The sequence below is a fragment of the Choloepus didactylus genome, chromosome 10 (genome assembly GCF_015220235.1).
Source record: "Choloepus didactylus isolate mChoDid1 chromosome 10, mChoDid1.pri, whole genome shotgun sequence".
Lineage (NCBI taxonomy): Eukaryota > Metazoa > Chordata > Mammalia > Pilosa > Megalonychidae > Choloepus > Choloepus didactylus.
In genome coordinates, this window is record NC_051316.1 from 90,860,401 (window position 1) to 90,877,782 (window position 17,382).

At 41.4% G+C, this 17,382-nt stretch overlaps 1 protein-coding gene across 1 annotated transcript; it reads right to left on the minus strand.

Moving 5' to 3' along the window:
* Positions 1-5,477: 5,477 nt before the first annotated feature.
* EXOSC2 (exosome component 2) lies at positions 5,478-15,713 on the minus strand. The gene is made up of 9 exons (XM_037798424.1): positions 15,557-15,713; positions 14,145-14,246; positions 12,611-12,656; positions 12,292-12,381; positions 9,320-9,385; positions 8,756-8,824; positions 7,380-7,556; positions 6,825-6,953; positions 5,478-6,320 (listed from the first exon to the last, which is right to left on the minus strand). The coding sequence occupies exons 1-9, from the start codon at positions 15,676-15,678 to the stop codon at positions 6,240-6,242; spliced, it is 882 nt and encodes a 293-aa protein (XP_037654352.1). The 5' UTR covers positions 15,679-15,713; the 3' UTR covers positions 5,478-6,239.
* Positions 15,714-17,382: the final 1,669 nt, after the last annotated feature.

Sequence of the window (17,382 nt, forward strand, 5' to 3'; positions counted from 1 at the left end):
TGGCACGATATATTTAAAATTCTGAGAGAGAGGAATTTCCAGCCAAGAATACTTTATCCAGCAAAGCTCTCCTTCAAATTTGAGGGAGAGCTTAAATTTTTCACAGACAAAGAAATGCTGAGAGAATTTGCTAACAAGAGACCTGCCCTACTGGAGATACTAAAGGGAGCCCTACAGACAGAGAAACAAAGACAGGACAGAGAGACTTGGAGAAAGGTTCAGTACTAAAGAGATTCGGTATGGGTACAATAAAGGATATTAATAGAGAGAGGGAAAAATATGGCAAACATAATCCAAAGGATAAGATGGCCGATTCAAGAAATGCCTTCACGGTTTTAACGTTGAATGTAAATGGATTAAACTCCCCAATTAAAAGATATAGATTCGCAGAATGGATCAAAAAAAATGAACCATCAATATGTTGCATACAAGAGACTCATCTTAGACACAGGGACACAAAGAAATTGAAAGTGAAAGGATGGGAAAAAAATATTTCATGCAAGCTACAGCCAAAAGAAAGCAGGTGTAGCAATATTAATCTCAGATAAAATAGACTTCAAATGCAGGGATGTTTTGAGAGACAAAGAAGGCCACTACATACTAATAAAAGGGGCAATTCAGCAAGAAGAAATAACAATCGTAAATGTCTATGCACCCAATCAAGGTGCCACAAAATACATGAGAGAAACATTGGCAAAACTAAAGGAAGCAATTGATGTTTCCACAATAATTGTGGGAGACTTCAACACATCACGCTCTCCTATAGATAGATCAACCAGACAGAAGACCAATAAGGAAATTGAAAACCTAAACAATCTGATAAATGAATTAGATTTAACAGACATCTACAGGACATTACATCCCAAATCACCCGGATACACATACTTTTCTAGTGCTCACGGAACTTTCTCCAGAATAGATCATATGCTGGGACATAAAACAAGCCTCAATAAATTTAAAAAGATTGAAATTATTCAAAGCACATTCTCTGACCACAATGGAATACAATTAGAAGTCAATAACCATCAGAGACTTAGAAAATTCACAAATACCTGGAGGTTAAACAACACACTCCTAAACAATCAGTGGGTTAAAGAAGAAATAGCAAGAGAAATTGCTAAATATATAGAGACGAATGAAAATGAGAACACAACATACCAAAACCTATGGGATGCAGCAAAAGCAGTGCTAAGGGGGAAATTTATAGCACTAAACGCATATATTAAAAAGGAAGAAACAGCCAAAATCAAAGAACTAATGGATCAACTGAAGAAGCTAGAAAATGAACAGCAAACCAATCCTAAACCAAGTAGAAGAAAAGAAATAACAAGGATTAAAGCAGAAATAAATGACATAGAGAACAAAAAAACAATAGAGAGGATAAATATCACCAAAAGTTGGTTCTTTGAGAAGATCAACAAGATTGACAAGCCCCTAGCTAGACTGACAAAATCAAAAAGAGAGAAGACCCATATAAACAAAATAATGAATGAAAAAGGTGACATAACTGCAGATCCTGAAGAAATTAAAAAAATTATAAGAGGATATTATGAACAACTGTATGGCAACAAACTGGATAATGTAGAAGAAATGGACAATTTCCTGGAAACATATGAACAACCTAGACTGACCAGAGAAGAAATAGAAGACCTCAACCAACCCATCACAAGCAAAGAGATCCAATCAGTCATCAAAAATCTTCCCACAAATAAATGCCCAGGGCCAGATGGCTTCACAGGGGAATTCTACCAAACTTTCCAGAAAGAACTGACACCAATCTTACTCAAACTCTTTCAAAACATTGAAAAAAATGGAACACTACCTAACTCATTTTATGAAGCTAACATCAATCTAATACCAAAACCAGGCAAAGATGCTACAAAAAAGGAAAACTACCGGCCAATCTCCCTAATGAATATAGATGCAAAAATCCTCAACAAAATACTTGCAAATCGAATCCAAAGACACATTAAAAAAATCATACACCATGACCAAGTGGGGTTCATTCCAGGCATGCAAGGATGGTTCAACATAAGAAAAACAATCAATGTATTACAACACATTAAAAACTCGAAAGGAAAAAATCAATTGATCATCTCAATAGATGCTGAAAAAGCATTTGACAAAATCCAACATCCCTTTTTGATAAAAACACTTCAAAAGGTAGGAATTGAAGGAAACTTCCTCAACATGATAAAGAGCATATATGAAAAACCCACAGCCAGCATAGTACTCAATGGTGAGAGACTGAAAGCCCTCCCTCTAAGATCAGGAACAAGACAAGGATGCCCGCTGTCACCACTGTTATTCAACATTGTGCTGGAAGTGCTAGCCAGGGCAATCCGGCAAGACAAAGAAATAAAAGGCATCCAAATTGGAAAAGAAGAAGTAAAACTGTCATTGTTTGCAGATGATATGATCTTATATCTAGAAAACCCTGAGAAATCAACGATACACCTACTAGAGCTAATAAACAAATTTAGCAAAGTAGCGGGATACAAGATTAATGCACATAAGTCAGTAATGTTTCTATATGCTAGAAATGAACAAACTGAAGAGACACTCAAGAAAAGATACCATTTTCAATAGCAACTAAAAAAATCAAGTACCTAGGAATAAACTTAACCAAAGATGTAAAAGACCTATACAAAGAAAACTACATAACTCTACTAAAAGAAATAGAAGGGGACCTTAAAAGATGGAAAAATATTCCATGTTCATGGATAGGAAGGCTAAATGTCATTAAGATGTCAATTCTACCCAAACTCATCTACAGATTCAATGCAATCCCAATCAAAATTCCAACAACCTACTTTGCAGACTTGGAAAAGCTAGTTATCAAATTTATTTGGAAAGGGAAGATGCCTCGAATTGCCAAAGACACTCTAAAAAAGAAAAACGAAGTGGGAGGACTTACACTCCCTGACTTTGAAGCTTATTATAAAGCCACAGTTGCCAAGACAGCATGGTACTGGCACAAAGATAGACATATAGATCAATGGAATCGAATTGAGAATTCAGAGATAGACCCTCAGATCTATGGCCGACTGATCTTTGATAAGGCCCCCAAAGTCACCGAACTGAGCCATAATGGTCTTTTCAACAAATGGGGCTGGGAGAGTTGGATATCCATATCCAAAAGAATGAAAGAGGACCCCTACCTCACCCCCTACACAAAAATTAACTCAAAATGGACCAAAGATCTCAATATAAAAGAAAGTACCATAAAACTCCTAGAAGATAATGTAGGAAAACATCTTCAAGACCTTGTATTAGGAGGCCACTTCCTAGACTTTACACCCAAAGCACAAGCAACAAAAGAGAAAATAGATAAATGGGAACTCCTCAAGCTTACAAGTTTCTGCACCTCAAAGGAATTTCTCAAAAAGGTAAAGAGGCAGCCAACTCAATGGGAAAAAATTTTTGGAAACCATGTATCTGACAAAAGACTGATATCTTGCATATACAAAGAAATCCTACAACTCAATGACAATAGTACAGACAGCCCAATTATAAAATGGGCAAAAGATATGAAAAGACAGTTCTCTGAAGAGGAAATACAAATGACCAAGAAACACATGAAAAAATGTTCAGCTTCACTAGCTATTAGAGAGATGCAAATTAAGACCACAATGAGATACCATCTAACACCGGTTAGAATGGCTGCCATTAAACAAACAGGAAACTACAAATGCTGGAGGGGATGTGGAGAAATTGGAACTCTTATTCATTGTTGGTGGGACTGTATAATGGTTCAGCCACTCTGGAAGTCAGTCTGGCAGTTCCTTAGAAAACTAGATATAGAGCTACCATTCGATCCAGCGATTGCACTCCTCGGTATATACCCGGAAGATCGGAAAGCAGTGACACGAACAGATATCTGCACGCCAATGTTCATAGCAGCATTATTCACAATTGCCAAGAGATGGAAACAACCCAAATGTCCTTCAACAGATGAGTGGATAAATAAAATGTGGTATATACACACGATGGAATACTACGCGGCAGTAAGAAGGAACGATCTGGTGAAACATATGACAACATGGATGAACCTTGAAGACATAATGCTGAGCGAAATAAGCCAGGCACAAAAAGAGAAATATTATATGCTACCACTAATGTGAACTTTGAAAAATGTAAAACAAATGGTTTATAATGTAGAATGTAGGGGAACTAGCAGTAGAGAGCAATTAAGGAAGGGGGAACAATAATCCAGGAAGAACAGATAAGCTATTTAACGTTCTGGGGATGCCCAGAAATGACTATTGTCTGTTAATTTCTGATGGTTGTAGTAGGAACAAGTTCACTGAAATGTTGCTATATTATGTAACTTTCTTGGGGTAAAGTAGGAACATGTTGGAAGTTAAGCAGTTATCTTAGGTTAGTTGTCTTTTTCTTACTCCCTTGCTATGGTCTCTTTGAAATGCTCTTTTATTGTATGTTTGTTTTCTTTTTAACTTTTTTTTTCATAAAGGTGATTTGAAAAAATAAGGGAAAGTTAAAAAAAAAAAAAAAAAAAAAAAAGATGTAGTGCCCCCTTGAGGAGCCTGTGGAGAATGCAGGGGTATTCGCCTACCCCACCTCCATGGTTGCTAACATGACCACAGACATGGGGGACTGGTGGTTTGATGGGTTGAGCCCTCTACCATAAGTTTTACCCTTGGGAAGACGGTTGCTGCAAAGGAGAGGCTAGGCCTCCCTGTATTTGTGCCTAAGAGTCTCCTCCTGAATGCCTCTTTGTTGCTCAGATGTGGCCCTCTCTCTCTGGCTAAGCCAACTTGAAAGGTGAAATCACTGCCCTCCCCCCTACGTGGGATCAGACACCCAGGGAAGTGAATCTCCCTGGCAACGTGGAATATGACTCCCAGGGAGGAATGTAGACCTGGCACCGTGGGACGGAGAACATCTTCTTGACCAAAAGGGGGATGTGAAAGGAAATGAAATAAGCTTCAGTGGCAGAGAGATTCCAAAAGGAGCCGAGAGGTCACTCTGGTGGGCACTCTTATGCACACTTTAGACAACCCTTTTTAGGTTCTAAAGAATTGGGGTAGCTGGTGGTGGATACCTGAAACTATCAAACTACAACCCAGAACCCATGAATCTCGAAGACAGTTGTATAAAAATGTAGCTTATGAGGGGTGACAATGGGATTGGGAAAGCCATAAGGACCAAACACCACTTTGTCTAGTTTATGGATGGATGTGTAGAAAAGTAGGGGAAGGAAACAAACAGACAAAGGTACCCAGTGTTCTTTTTTACTTCAATTGCTCTTTTTCACTCTAATTATTATTCTTGTTATTTTTGTGTGTGTGGTAATGAAGGTGTCAGGGATTGATTTAGGTGATGAATGTACAACTATGTAATGGTACTGTAAACAATCGAAACTACAATTTGTTTTGTATGACTGCGTGGTATGTGAATATATCTCAATAAAATGATGATTAAAAAAAAAAAAAAAAAAAAGAGGAAAACAGCTGTTCTTTTCCCAGCTCCATTTTTATTACTTTGTCTTCATGTTTTTAGCTTCTGATAAATGAAAGGAGTGCTCAAAAGTACAAAGACCCAGAATATTCATTCTATTAATAATTCAGCTTTTTATCATCCCTCAAAGGCAGGACAGTTTACAACAGCCTGGTGTGGCAATACTTGCAGCTATCAACAGAAAGAGCATTCAACGGGAAGTTATAGTCAAATCAAGCAAATAGTTGCTTGGTTAACTTTATTCTTCCATTCAACTACTGGGTTAACTTTACCAACTATATTCTTCAAATACAACTGGATTGTTGTACTTGTGCTTTGAAGGAGGTAGGAATAGAGGCCAAAACAGACAATTTAGGGGTAAGGGATGTCATGTTTTTTATAGGGCAATTTCATGGGATATTGTACATTTTGAATGATGGTGAGTAGAAGACAAAGGATTCTCCCCATTATTCTAGGATGGCTGTCCATTCAGCTGGAACACTGCATGCTCTGAAAGACCTGAAACTACCCCCTAGTGCTGGGACTCTGCCTTCAACCAGAGGAGCCAGAGGAACTGTTCACCTTCCACCCAGGCTTTTGTCTTAGAACAGGAGAAAGAAAGTCTGTGGGCTGGAAACAGCTCCACAGCCGTCGATGCGCATCAAGTGATGAGTTTCTTGGTTCTTCGCTGAGCCACACATGGGGACCATAAATCAGATTTCTCACTTTCAAGCACTGCTCCAGCCAGGTACACAGTCTCGTCTTTCAGATATTTCTCCTTAGCCCTCCTGTTCTAAAAGCCTCTGACGTGTTTCCATCACAATTTCCTCCATTATCTCTGGCTTTAAGATGTCTTTGATCTGAAAAAGAAAGGAGAAAGGTATTTGTCCAGAAAAGAAATCAATCATAAGCAGACTACCAAGCTAATCCAAATGTAGAAACCAAGCCTGGTTAATATAAACTTTCTGTATTCCTTTCATTTTTTAGAAGTTAAGTGTTGCAAAATAAATCAGCTTAATAAATCAGTAAGATTCTCTGGGATATAACTGACAGTAACAAAGACATTATTTTGGCATTCATTATAAAAATGGCTGAAATTTGGGATGGCCAAAATGAAGTCCAAAGGATAGCTGTCATAAACTAGCCCTGGCACATCCATCCCTCCAAATCCTTAGACTGATGCTAGACATTGAGAATGCTGTATCTAGGGGCAAGATCTACCAGACACACACTAAGGCTGTCCACTAGCCCAGTTCAGTTGGGAGATGTGCTTGCTGACACTGAGGAAACACTCGAGGAGATGGACAAACACCTAATACTTGCTCACAGATCTGTGAAGAAAAGGGAATCCCTGGGTAGAATACCTGATGTGGAAGGGATGCTTCATAGCAATACAGGATACTGGTATCATATAACATCATCCTCTGAGTTACCAGTGAGATAATGCAGTTCCGAAGCCGGGATATCACCTCTCGATCAGCAAGAGACACAGGCTACAAAGTAGATGCAAAGAGAACCAGGAAGGAAAGGGAAATGTAAACAGGACTAGAATAAGTGAATGGTCACAGTAAATCACAGAAAATAAATCATTTATGACTCAAGACAATATCACTCTGGTACTCCTAAATCAAACAAATCAAACAGCTAACTCCAAGGGAGATTAAAGAAGATAGCTTCTTCAGTGGCTCTTCAGCTATTACCCTGCAACTTTTGCCATCTCTGCCAATAAAGATCAAACAAATCACTAATTTCATCTCTTTAGAAAAGAGAAGGCAATACTACTATATTCATGAACACACCTCAATGGAAAGTCAAACTAACTCAGACTATAGCTAAGAAACAAACTCCACCTGCCATAAAAATACACCAAAAATTAAATGCCACTCCACCCAATAAAAGTAACAATTGTGTTTACTCACCTCCAGATTGGCAATGAATCCCCCTGCCTCCTCTTCCTTGTGCTCAGGAGTGGGGTAGATCCAGATGAAGCCATTGTTACCCAGAATCACTGAGGCACCACATGGCAAGTCATGGAAATGAGTCTTCTGACGTTTTACCAAGGAGGGGGAAACCTGGACCAAAACACCCTGACCTAGCTAAAAGAAATACATCATAAATCATTGTAGGATGAACAGAGATGAAAAGAAAGTAGATTTCAGAATATATACCCTAGTTATATTGGAATTGGGGTCCTTTCTATTAATAATTGCTCTCACCTATATGGACATACATAAGCATTCTTGCAGAGAAAACTGGATTTATAGGATTATACATCCCAATAGAAGCTGACTTTCATTACTATTCTTCATCATTTTCCTTCCTTGATTAACGATAATCATCAGCATTACATTTTAGTCCAGGGCTGGTGAGCTGGCCATTAGAAGCTGCAGCCAATGAGGACATGGGATGGAGCCTCTTGTGGGCCAAGAAACACTGCTCAGTTCCATGGCCCTACATTGTACCCTTAATCCCAAATAGCTATCTTGCACCTGAGGTGTGCGCCACCAGGCAAGAGCTGGGTGCAAATCCATCCCTGGTTCTGGCAGGACAGCTGAAAGTCCACACGCTGCAGAAGCAGGGTCTGCAGTATACTGGTGTGTGAAGGACAGTAGATGCAATGCAGCTGTTTCATCTCCTACTTCAAGGACTAGAGTATTGTTCCCATTCCACCAAGGGAAGTTTTTTTGTTCCTTTCAGGAAATCAAAAGTTTTATCCAGATAAAGACAAGAGACAAATAGGTCTTCATATTTTCTTAAGGAAGCATGCTGCCTTAAAAAAAATGGTCTCAATAATATATCTCTGTACAAAAAAAAAGCAGTGAAATTTCATTTAGAAGCTCAAGTGACAAAGCAATCTTTTCCACCAATAATATCCATTTTATTGATGAGATGTTTGTCTAAAGGCTAAGACTGTTCTGTTACCTGAGGCCATGACCTCCCTTTGTTCCAAGAGCTATGTCTCAGCCCTAGCCCAGTACAAAACTACAGCATCCTTTGGAAGGTACAGAGTTAGCAATCTCTCAGCCTACAGTCAGAGGGCTCTTATTCTGCCAGAACAATCTCAGTAGAAAAAGGACGAGCGTTATCATCCTTTACAATGCTACTGACCCACGACCATGTGAATCCTGACCTTCCTTCCTCTGAACTCTGGGAACGCAGTCATAGTTAGTGAGATGCCAACCCTTAATGCTTAACTTCCGAGGTTCTTTAGGCCAGAATTCCAGAGACCTTCAGAGATTCACAAACGGACTTGACATCAAAGTCAGCAAAAAGGAAAGGCAAGAGCTCAACTTACTTTTCCGTATTTTAGACTCCTTGTGTGCAGAGAAACAGCACCATCTGAGAACACTGCCTGGACCTCAGCCTGGCCAGGGTGATAAAGGAAAATAATGCAGCCTCGGCTGCCCACTTTCATGTCACCTACCTCCCCCTTCCCCAGCCCCAAGGCCTCCATCCTTTCCTATCTCCAGTAGTCCCACTCAGCAGTTCTTAAGAGCTGGAAGGAGCAGAGGATCTCTTCCCTCTAGTTGTGAGGAATATCTTGATATGAAAAACACCTTTTCTACTCCCTAGGATAAAAGTTAACCAATATTAAGAAAACATGAGTCTAGCCTAAAGAAGAGGCCACCTTAAGTTACAAGACCCAAATAGATGACAGTAGCAGGTCTGACCAAGAGCTGGAGGGTCAGCCTGAGTTAAGGAGATAGAGAAAGACCACAGCAGAGCCCTTGACACTTGATCTAAGACTAAGATACATATAAGGATTACAAATTTCTCCTGTCAGAGTCATACAATTCAAGCCACATTTCCCAGCCCCATATAAAGGCATAAAGATGCTAGAATGCGAGGTACAGGATACACTGATAAGGTCCCCTTCCTGCAAAAAACCTCTCATTGCAAGCTCATCTTCTGCAGATCTTCTCCTCTGAAATAAACAGAAATGACCACGTTACTTAAGTCAGATCCTACAGAAAGATTTCTCTCCATTTCTTCTTTCTCTTTCACTCCCACTTGAGATCTTTGACATCAACCACTAGTTGAAATACTAACAACTATGGAGAGTAAGTAACCTGTGCTACTCAAGGGAAATAAGAATGATAACCACTACCTTCCATCTTACAGACCTTTTCACAGATCCTCTTCCCCTTCTTCCTTCTCCCTCCCTCCCACTGCATAATATACCTGGTATTCAAAACCTCCCAATCTAGCCCAGCCTTCTTTTCCACACTTACCTTCCATGATGACCCTCCACACTCCAACAAGACCACACAGCTTCCTATGTGACTGTATCTTTGCTCACACATTTCCCTTTATCTCAGATTCCCTCAACCCATCATTTGAATTCTATCCATCTCTGCTGGTTTGAATCTATTATGTACCCTAGAAAGTCATGTTCTTTTAGTCCAATCTTGTGGGTGCAGACTAATTGTGGGTGGGACCTTTTGATTAGATTATTTCCATGGAGATGTGACCCCACCCATTCAAGGTGGGTCTTACTTAGTTTACTGGTATCCTCTGAGAAGATAAAAGGCAGACAATTTTTATGCAATTTTATTGAGCTATATTCACATACCAGATAATCATCTAATATGTACAATCAATGGTTCATGGTATCATCGTATAGTTGTGTATGCATTCATCATCACAATCAATTTCTGAACATTTTCATTACTCCAAAAAAAATAAAAAAAAAGAACACCCAGAACATCCCATGCTCCTTTTATCCCCGTTCCAGTTTGCTAATGCTGCCTTTATGCAAAATACCAGAAATGGATTGGCTTTTATAAAGGGGATTTATTATGTTACAAAGTTACAGTTCTAAGTCCATAGAATTGTCCAGTAAGGTATCAACAAGATGATACCTTCACTGAAGAAAGGCCGATCATCTGGAATACCACTGTCAGCTGGGAAGGCAAGTGGCCGGTGTCTGCCGGTCCTTTGCTCCTGGGTTGTGTTTCAAAATGGCTTTCTCCAAAATGTCTCTGGGCTTCTGTCTTCACACCTCTCAGCTCCTGTGCATCCTTGGTTCTTTCTCCCAGGGCGTTTCTCTCTAAGCACCAGGGGATCCTCTCTTAGCTTCTCCAGGGCAAACTCGGGGCTTCATCTCTTAGCTTAGCATCTCCAAACGTCCTTCTGCCCACATCTCCAAGCATCTCTCCAAAAGTCTCTCAGCTGCTCTGAGCTCCCTCTGCCTGTGAGCTCTCTTATAGGACTCCAGTGATTTAATTAAGACCCACCGTGAATGGGCGGGGTCCACACCTCCATGGAAAGAATTCATTTAGAGGTTCCACCCTAATCTACAGACTAATCAGGCTGCCCCCACAAGATTACATTAAAGAATATGGCTTTTCTGGAGGACATAATATATCCAAACCAGCACACACACAACCCCCATTATTTTTATTTATTTTTTGTCTTTGTTTTCTTATTCATCTGTCCATACACTGGAAAAAGAGAATGTCAGTCACAGGGTTTTCACAAATAAAGTCACACCATAAAAGCTATATAGTTAAAGAATCATCTTCAAGAATCAAGGCTACTGGATTACAGTTCAACAATTTCAGGAATTTCTTTCCAGCTCTTCAAATACACTGAAAATTAAAAAGGGATATCTACATAATGGATAAGAATAACCTCCAGAATAACTTCTCGACTCTATTTGAAATCTCTCCGAAAGGCAGAGACATTTTAAAGAGAGCTTAGAGACACTTAGAGAGAAAATGCCCAGAGACATATGGAGACAGCTATTGAAACCAGAACCAGGAAAGAAGCTAAAAGATGAAATCCAGAGTTTGCCCCAGAGAAGCTAAGAGAAAACCCCCAGAGGCTTAAGAGAAATTCCCTGGGAGAAACAAGCAAGGATGCACAGGAGGTGAGAAAAGACAAAGCCCAAAAACATTCTGGAGAAAGCAACAGAAACCAGAAGCTAACACCAGGAGAGGCCCAGCAGACACAGATGTGCCTTCCCATGTGACAGAGGAACTCCAGATGCCATTGGCCTTTCCTCAGAGAAGGTTCTGTATTCTCTTGTTGATGCCTTAATTTGGATACTTTTATGGTCTTAGAACTGTAAATTTGTAACCTAATAAATCCGCTTTATAAAAGCAAATCCACTTCTGATAGTTCGCATTTCGGCAGCTTTAGCAAACTGCAATGCTGTCCTTCAAAGATCAACTCCAAAGCCAATCTTTCTTATCATTTTCTCTCAAAATTAATCATTCTTTTGGTACAACCACACACTTTTTTATTCTTTTGCTGCCAGGCATTTGGGCTGGTTATCTCACATCCCTGCTAGCCTGCAAGCTCTTTAAGGAACTCAATTGTGTTTCCTCTATCTTGGCATTTTCCATAGAACTCAGCAGAATGAGCCTCTCTGTAAATGTATGCTGGACTGAAGATAAAGGTAGACCATGTTATTTTACAAAAGGCTTCTGTTTTGTTTCTGTAATTGTCCAGAATAAACAAATGCCATTCAATTCACAAAAAAATAATCTAAACACCATCTTTCAAGGAATACCTTTGCTGTGCAAAGTTGATACACCCAGAAAAGGAAAATTATTAGTACCAAGTGTCTGGGAACCTCTCTCCCAACTCTCTTTTGGGAATCCACCCTATGGATGATCTTACCACCCACCAACTGCTGCATATATTGATGGAACTGGGTCACATGAAAGACCTACATTTAAACCCAGGCAGCAAACTTCACAGCAGAAAAACTGCGGAGTAAAAGGGGCAACCTCAGTGCAAAGCCAAGTTCTCTAGCGGAGAAAAGAACCTCACAGTTCTTGCTAGCAAACTTTACATTACCAGGATCCAGCTGAAGATACCTACCAGCTCTCCTCCAGGGAGGTTCATGGATGAGAGAAGCAACACTGAATCCAGCCTGGAGTTGGTCTCCACCTTCCACCTCTTCTGTTGAACCTACAAAGAAAGAAATTCCACACCTGGACACATACTCCACAGGCAAGCATATACATCTCAACTGACTAATAATCCAAAATAAAACAAGCAAAATGTTTACGTCCAAGGTCACACAATAGCCAAACATAATGAATGCCTTGTTAATATAACTGTAAAGTATGACTGTCCCATTCATTAAATCACCAGCCCACCTCTTGCTTTATAACAACCAATATGATATCAACTTTACCTCTGTGATTCTCCCCACTACAATGTCTCCTACTTCACCATTATATCTAAAAAATAAAACAAAAGGTCATCATTACACAGACTTTCTAACGAGACTAAGCACCATTTGAGATTTCAATTAAGGGTGAGGGCCTTAATTAGGCATCATGTTTAGTAAATTCACAAAACCATGCTGTTCTGACTTGTTTTCAAGAATTGACAACTTCGAGCTCTTACATGTATAAAATCTCATTAACAATTCTTAAATAAACATGTATTGCAAACAGTTCATTCAGCCTGAAATCCCTATTTTTTTAGATTACATGACAATAAAAAGCACAGATGATTTTCCTATGGGCTCCGGAACATAGATGAGTTCTGTATCAGCCAAAAGAGGAGAGAATGGAGATTCTGAGACAGGATGCCACCCAAATGGGTCTCCTCACTCTCTCCATGGGAGGGAGGCTACTGGCTGCTCCATCTCAGGCCCCTTTGCTAGTTCTTCATCCCTCTAATTCTAATTTTGAAGTGTTCCAGTTCTGAAGGCTCAGACCTTGGACTTTCCAGTCCATACTCATCTCTCAGTGTGCTCATCCAATCTAATGGCTTGAGATACCACTGATAACTGTACCACTCCCCTGAATTCCAGATTCTATTCAACTACTACCTACCCAATAACTCCATTAAGATGACAAATAGGCATTTCCAAATGTAACGAGCCCAAAAGTAAGCTTCAAGGCCCCCCTTCCCCTCCCAGCAAACTATTCCTCTTCCCAGTTATCCCCAATTCATTAAATGGCAACTCCATCCCCCGAGCTGCTCAGGCTAAAAACCTTGTAGTCATCTTGATTCCTCCCTAGCTCTCACTCCATAAGCAGCTGGGCAGCAAATCCTGCCAGCTCTACCTTCAAAATACATGCAGAATCAAATCCACCCACTCCCTTCCACTGCTACCAGCACTTCAGATTGCAAAAACAGTCCCCTAATCAGTTTCCCTACGTCTGCCCCGATCCCCACAGCAGCCAGTGATTTTATTAAAACATAATTAGAACATGTCCTTCCTCTGCTCCACCCCCTCCAGTGGTTTCTGAGATTTCACAAAGTAGAAGCCAAAAAGCTCACAATGACCCATAAGACTGGCCAGATTACCTACCCACCTTAGCTCTCCGCCTGTATCTGTTCCTACTCTCCCCCTCTGCTCACTCTATTCCAACCCCACTGACTTCCTTCTGGGACCAATATTTACTGAGCCCTTCTAGTTCCTTGTGCTAAGGACTTCGTGGGCATCATTTCACTGAATTCTAATGAAAATCGAACAAAGTAGATCGTACTGTTCTCATTTTGCGGGGGAAGTAAACAAGGCTTGGAGAGGTTAAGTAATGTGGGGGAAACCTTTGTGGCCCACACTTATCTATACCACCATTCCTATAGTCATGTTCAAAATCTCAGACCCACAGAATGACAGGAGAGATAGGGGCCGGTGGAGGGGAGAAGAAAAGACCTGGTCATGCAACTTGGATGGCGTAAGAAAGAGAATACACACCTTTTGTTCTCACCTGGTTTTCAAAGCTTTCACACAAATTAACTTGTTTACTCTCTCCACAGAACCAGCCACAGATGCTATGAGCTTCTCCTCCCCCATGTAAGTTCCATGGCCCCTGTTGCAAGACACAGATATATAGGGTAACAGGATAACATTTGAGATGACCTTTCCCCCCAAGAACATGTTCTTCAAATCTAACAGGCTCCTCCCACCTTAAAGCCTGGCTTTTGTACTCAGCCTGGAGCCTGGAACATTCCTCCTCCAGAGAGCTATGTGGACATCTCCCTCATCTTTTTCAAGTCTGCTCAAATGTCACTTTCTCCATCAGGCCTACCTCGCCCACCCCATTTAAAACTGTAACCCACCTCACTCCCACTACCCTCACCATATTCCCAATCCCAATCCACTTACCCTGCTCAACTTCTTATTTTTTCCATTACATTTATCACCAAACATTCTGCACAACTTGTTTGTTTCCCTTACTGTTTATTATCTGACTCGCCCTGTTAGAAGATAAACTCCACCAGGACAGAGATTTTCATTTTGTTCACTGTTGTAAGCAAACCACATATAATATAAATATATGTTGAATGCATGCATGAAGGAATGAATCTTAAGAATTCCTAGGATCCAAAAACCACAAACTAAGACGTTAAAGGACAATGCTGTAAATTCTGTACTTCTCTCATATGTAACATGTACATGTGTACCACAACTTTTTAAATAGCTGAAATACCACTAAAATGCTAATAGTGTTTATCTGTGATGGTGGGTTTTGTCTCCCTTTTTTTTCATTATTATTTAATTTAATCCTAACTACCCCCATCAGATAGTTATCTTATTACTACTATTTTACAGATGAGGAAACTGACCTTTCAGCTAATAATGAAGAATGGGAGCAGGACTGGAACTCGAACTGACTCGAGAACCTGTCCTTTTATCCACAGCACACTGTACTGCCCTTAGACTCAAAGTTTGCCTGTATGCTCTAAGCCCAAACAATTACTGACGCCAAAACCGAGACCCGGTTCCCGAGGTGAACCTGAGGCAGAAAGAGGCCAAATCAGGAACGACCCTTAGACAAATGAAAACTGGAAAGAGGCCCCTGCTCCTGATCCCCCTCAGTTTTCCAGGACTCCCCACGAAGGCTGAGACCTGAGCTTCCGGCAGAGGACGAGAATCACCGGTACCAGACGTCAGGAGAAGACGGCTTCGGGAGTCTGAGACAGACGCCGAAAGGGACACAAAAGATGCAGGAAGTCAGAAGCCCGGAAAATTGCGATTGGGATGCTCTGAAGATGTGCCATGGGTTCCGGGAGGCTTACACGCAAGGGGACAGAGGACCAGGTTTCGGGCCATCAGGCCACGTGCAGAGAGCCCTGCAGCCGCTTGCAGGGGCCCCGAGTCCCGCAAGTCCCCACTTACCGCATGAAGCCGGTGTCCGTAGTGATCGTGTCCCCTGGCACCACCAGGTGTTTCTTAGTCTCGCGGCCCAGACTCTCGCTAAGAGGCTTGCGAGCAACCGGAAGCCTCATCTCCATCGCCATCTTGGCGCCGAGAGCCAAAAGCCGCGATATCCTACTACGCAGCTCCCTGGGTCTTTTAGCGCAGAGGAGCTGGGCGGGGCGGGGCCGCGGGGCAGCCACCAATGGGAACTCGCGGTCTGGCGGCCATGTTGACTATTGGCAGCCATTCGGTTAACTTCAGGAGAAAGAGGGAGCCGAGTTGCCATGTTTACTATTGTCAAGGCCCTCTCTGAGGAAGAACAGGATAAAATCTCACTTTGTGTGAAACATGACTTTTTACCAAAAGTGTCTCATACTCATCATCTTATTTATTATTTACCAGGATTAGAAATATTTGAGAAATGGACCTCTGCGTTTCCTTCCAACTCTAAGCCTGTATGAGTCTGATAGTATGCGTGTGAGAGAAAGAGAGCTCAACAAGAGGGCTACCTTTTACAGAAAGAAGAGCCCCTTTCCATACCTTTCCTACTAGCTCCACTATTCTGCATTACAACTGCCCCGTGGATGCTGGTTCAACACCAACTATCATCTATACCCGAAAACAGTGCCCCAGTTACTCACTGGTTCTGTTCTTTCACAACTTATTTTGAATGAGATGATTTTGAAAAATCAAGAAGCCATCTAAGAAAACCTTGCAAGGCAGGCCTATTTGGCAGGGAAAGCAAATGCACACACAAAACAAAACAAAACAAAACATTTGTATTTATTCATACAACAAATCAAGCACTTTCTATGTGCCCGACCCTGTTCTAAAGATTAGCAAGAACAGAAGTATATGTGGCTTTACCTCCAAGACCTGTACAAGCATCTCCCTTGTGTCTTCTTTCTGGCTCCCACTATCCTGTCTCTTACCCTTGCCCTGGCAGTTTATAGCTCTTACAACAAACAGTTTCAATCTCAGGGAATTGAAAATGACAATTCTTCATGCACAGGGACTATAAAGAGGTTTAAATGAAATAACCTGCCTCAACCACACACTTTGTGCTCAGTAGATCAGGCCGGCTGCCTCCTAGAGATCAAGCACACCAATTGTTTCATAACTCTCTGAAAGGAAAGCAGTTCTTTCACCTAAGCAAGCCAGTCCTGTGAGGTAGCATGACGAAAATGCTAGCGATCCATGATCCATCGGTCAACGGGCAAGTAGGCAAGACCGACCCTCGCTCTCCTCCCTGCCTTGAAGGCACTATAGCAGAAGAAAGTGAAAAATGACCCATCTGTTGAGTCCCACCGTAGCCATAAGAGGGCAGTGGTGCCCTGTGAGCCAGTACAGCCAGTATGGGGATAAGGGCCCCCAAGTGCCCTTTGACCAAAAGGTGTAGTATAGTCCTGACATCATCCTGGTTCATCCCAGGAGGGATGAACATAGCTTAACCCCTCCCATTCTTACAGCACTCACGGTTCAAATAACCCCCTATCATCCTCCCTAACTCTGTATTTGCCCCTCCTGTGATCCAGTCTCCATACAGCAGCCAGAGGGATCTTTTTAAAACAGAGATCCAATTAGATCACTTCCCTGCTCAAACACTTCTGGCAGCTTCCCTGTAGACTAAGAATGAAATCCAAATTCATCATCTTGGGGCCTTGAGGCCCTGTGGGACCTGGCCCCAGCCTGGCTCTGATCTCACTCGGCTCCTAATCTATTCCCCGTACTCGCTAAAACGAAGCCTGCCACGTTGGCCTCCTCTCTAGTCCACACACCCCACACTTGTTATCACTCCAGAATCG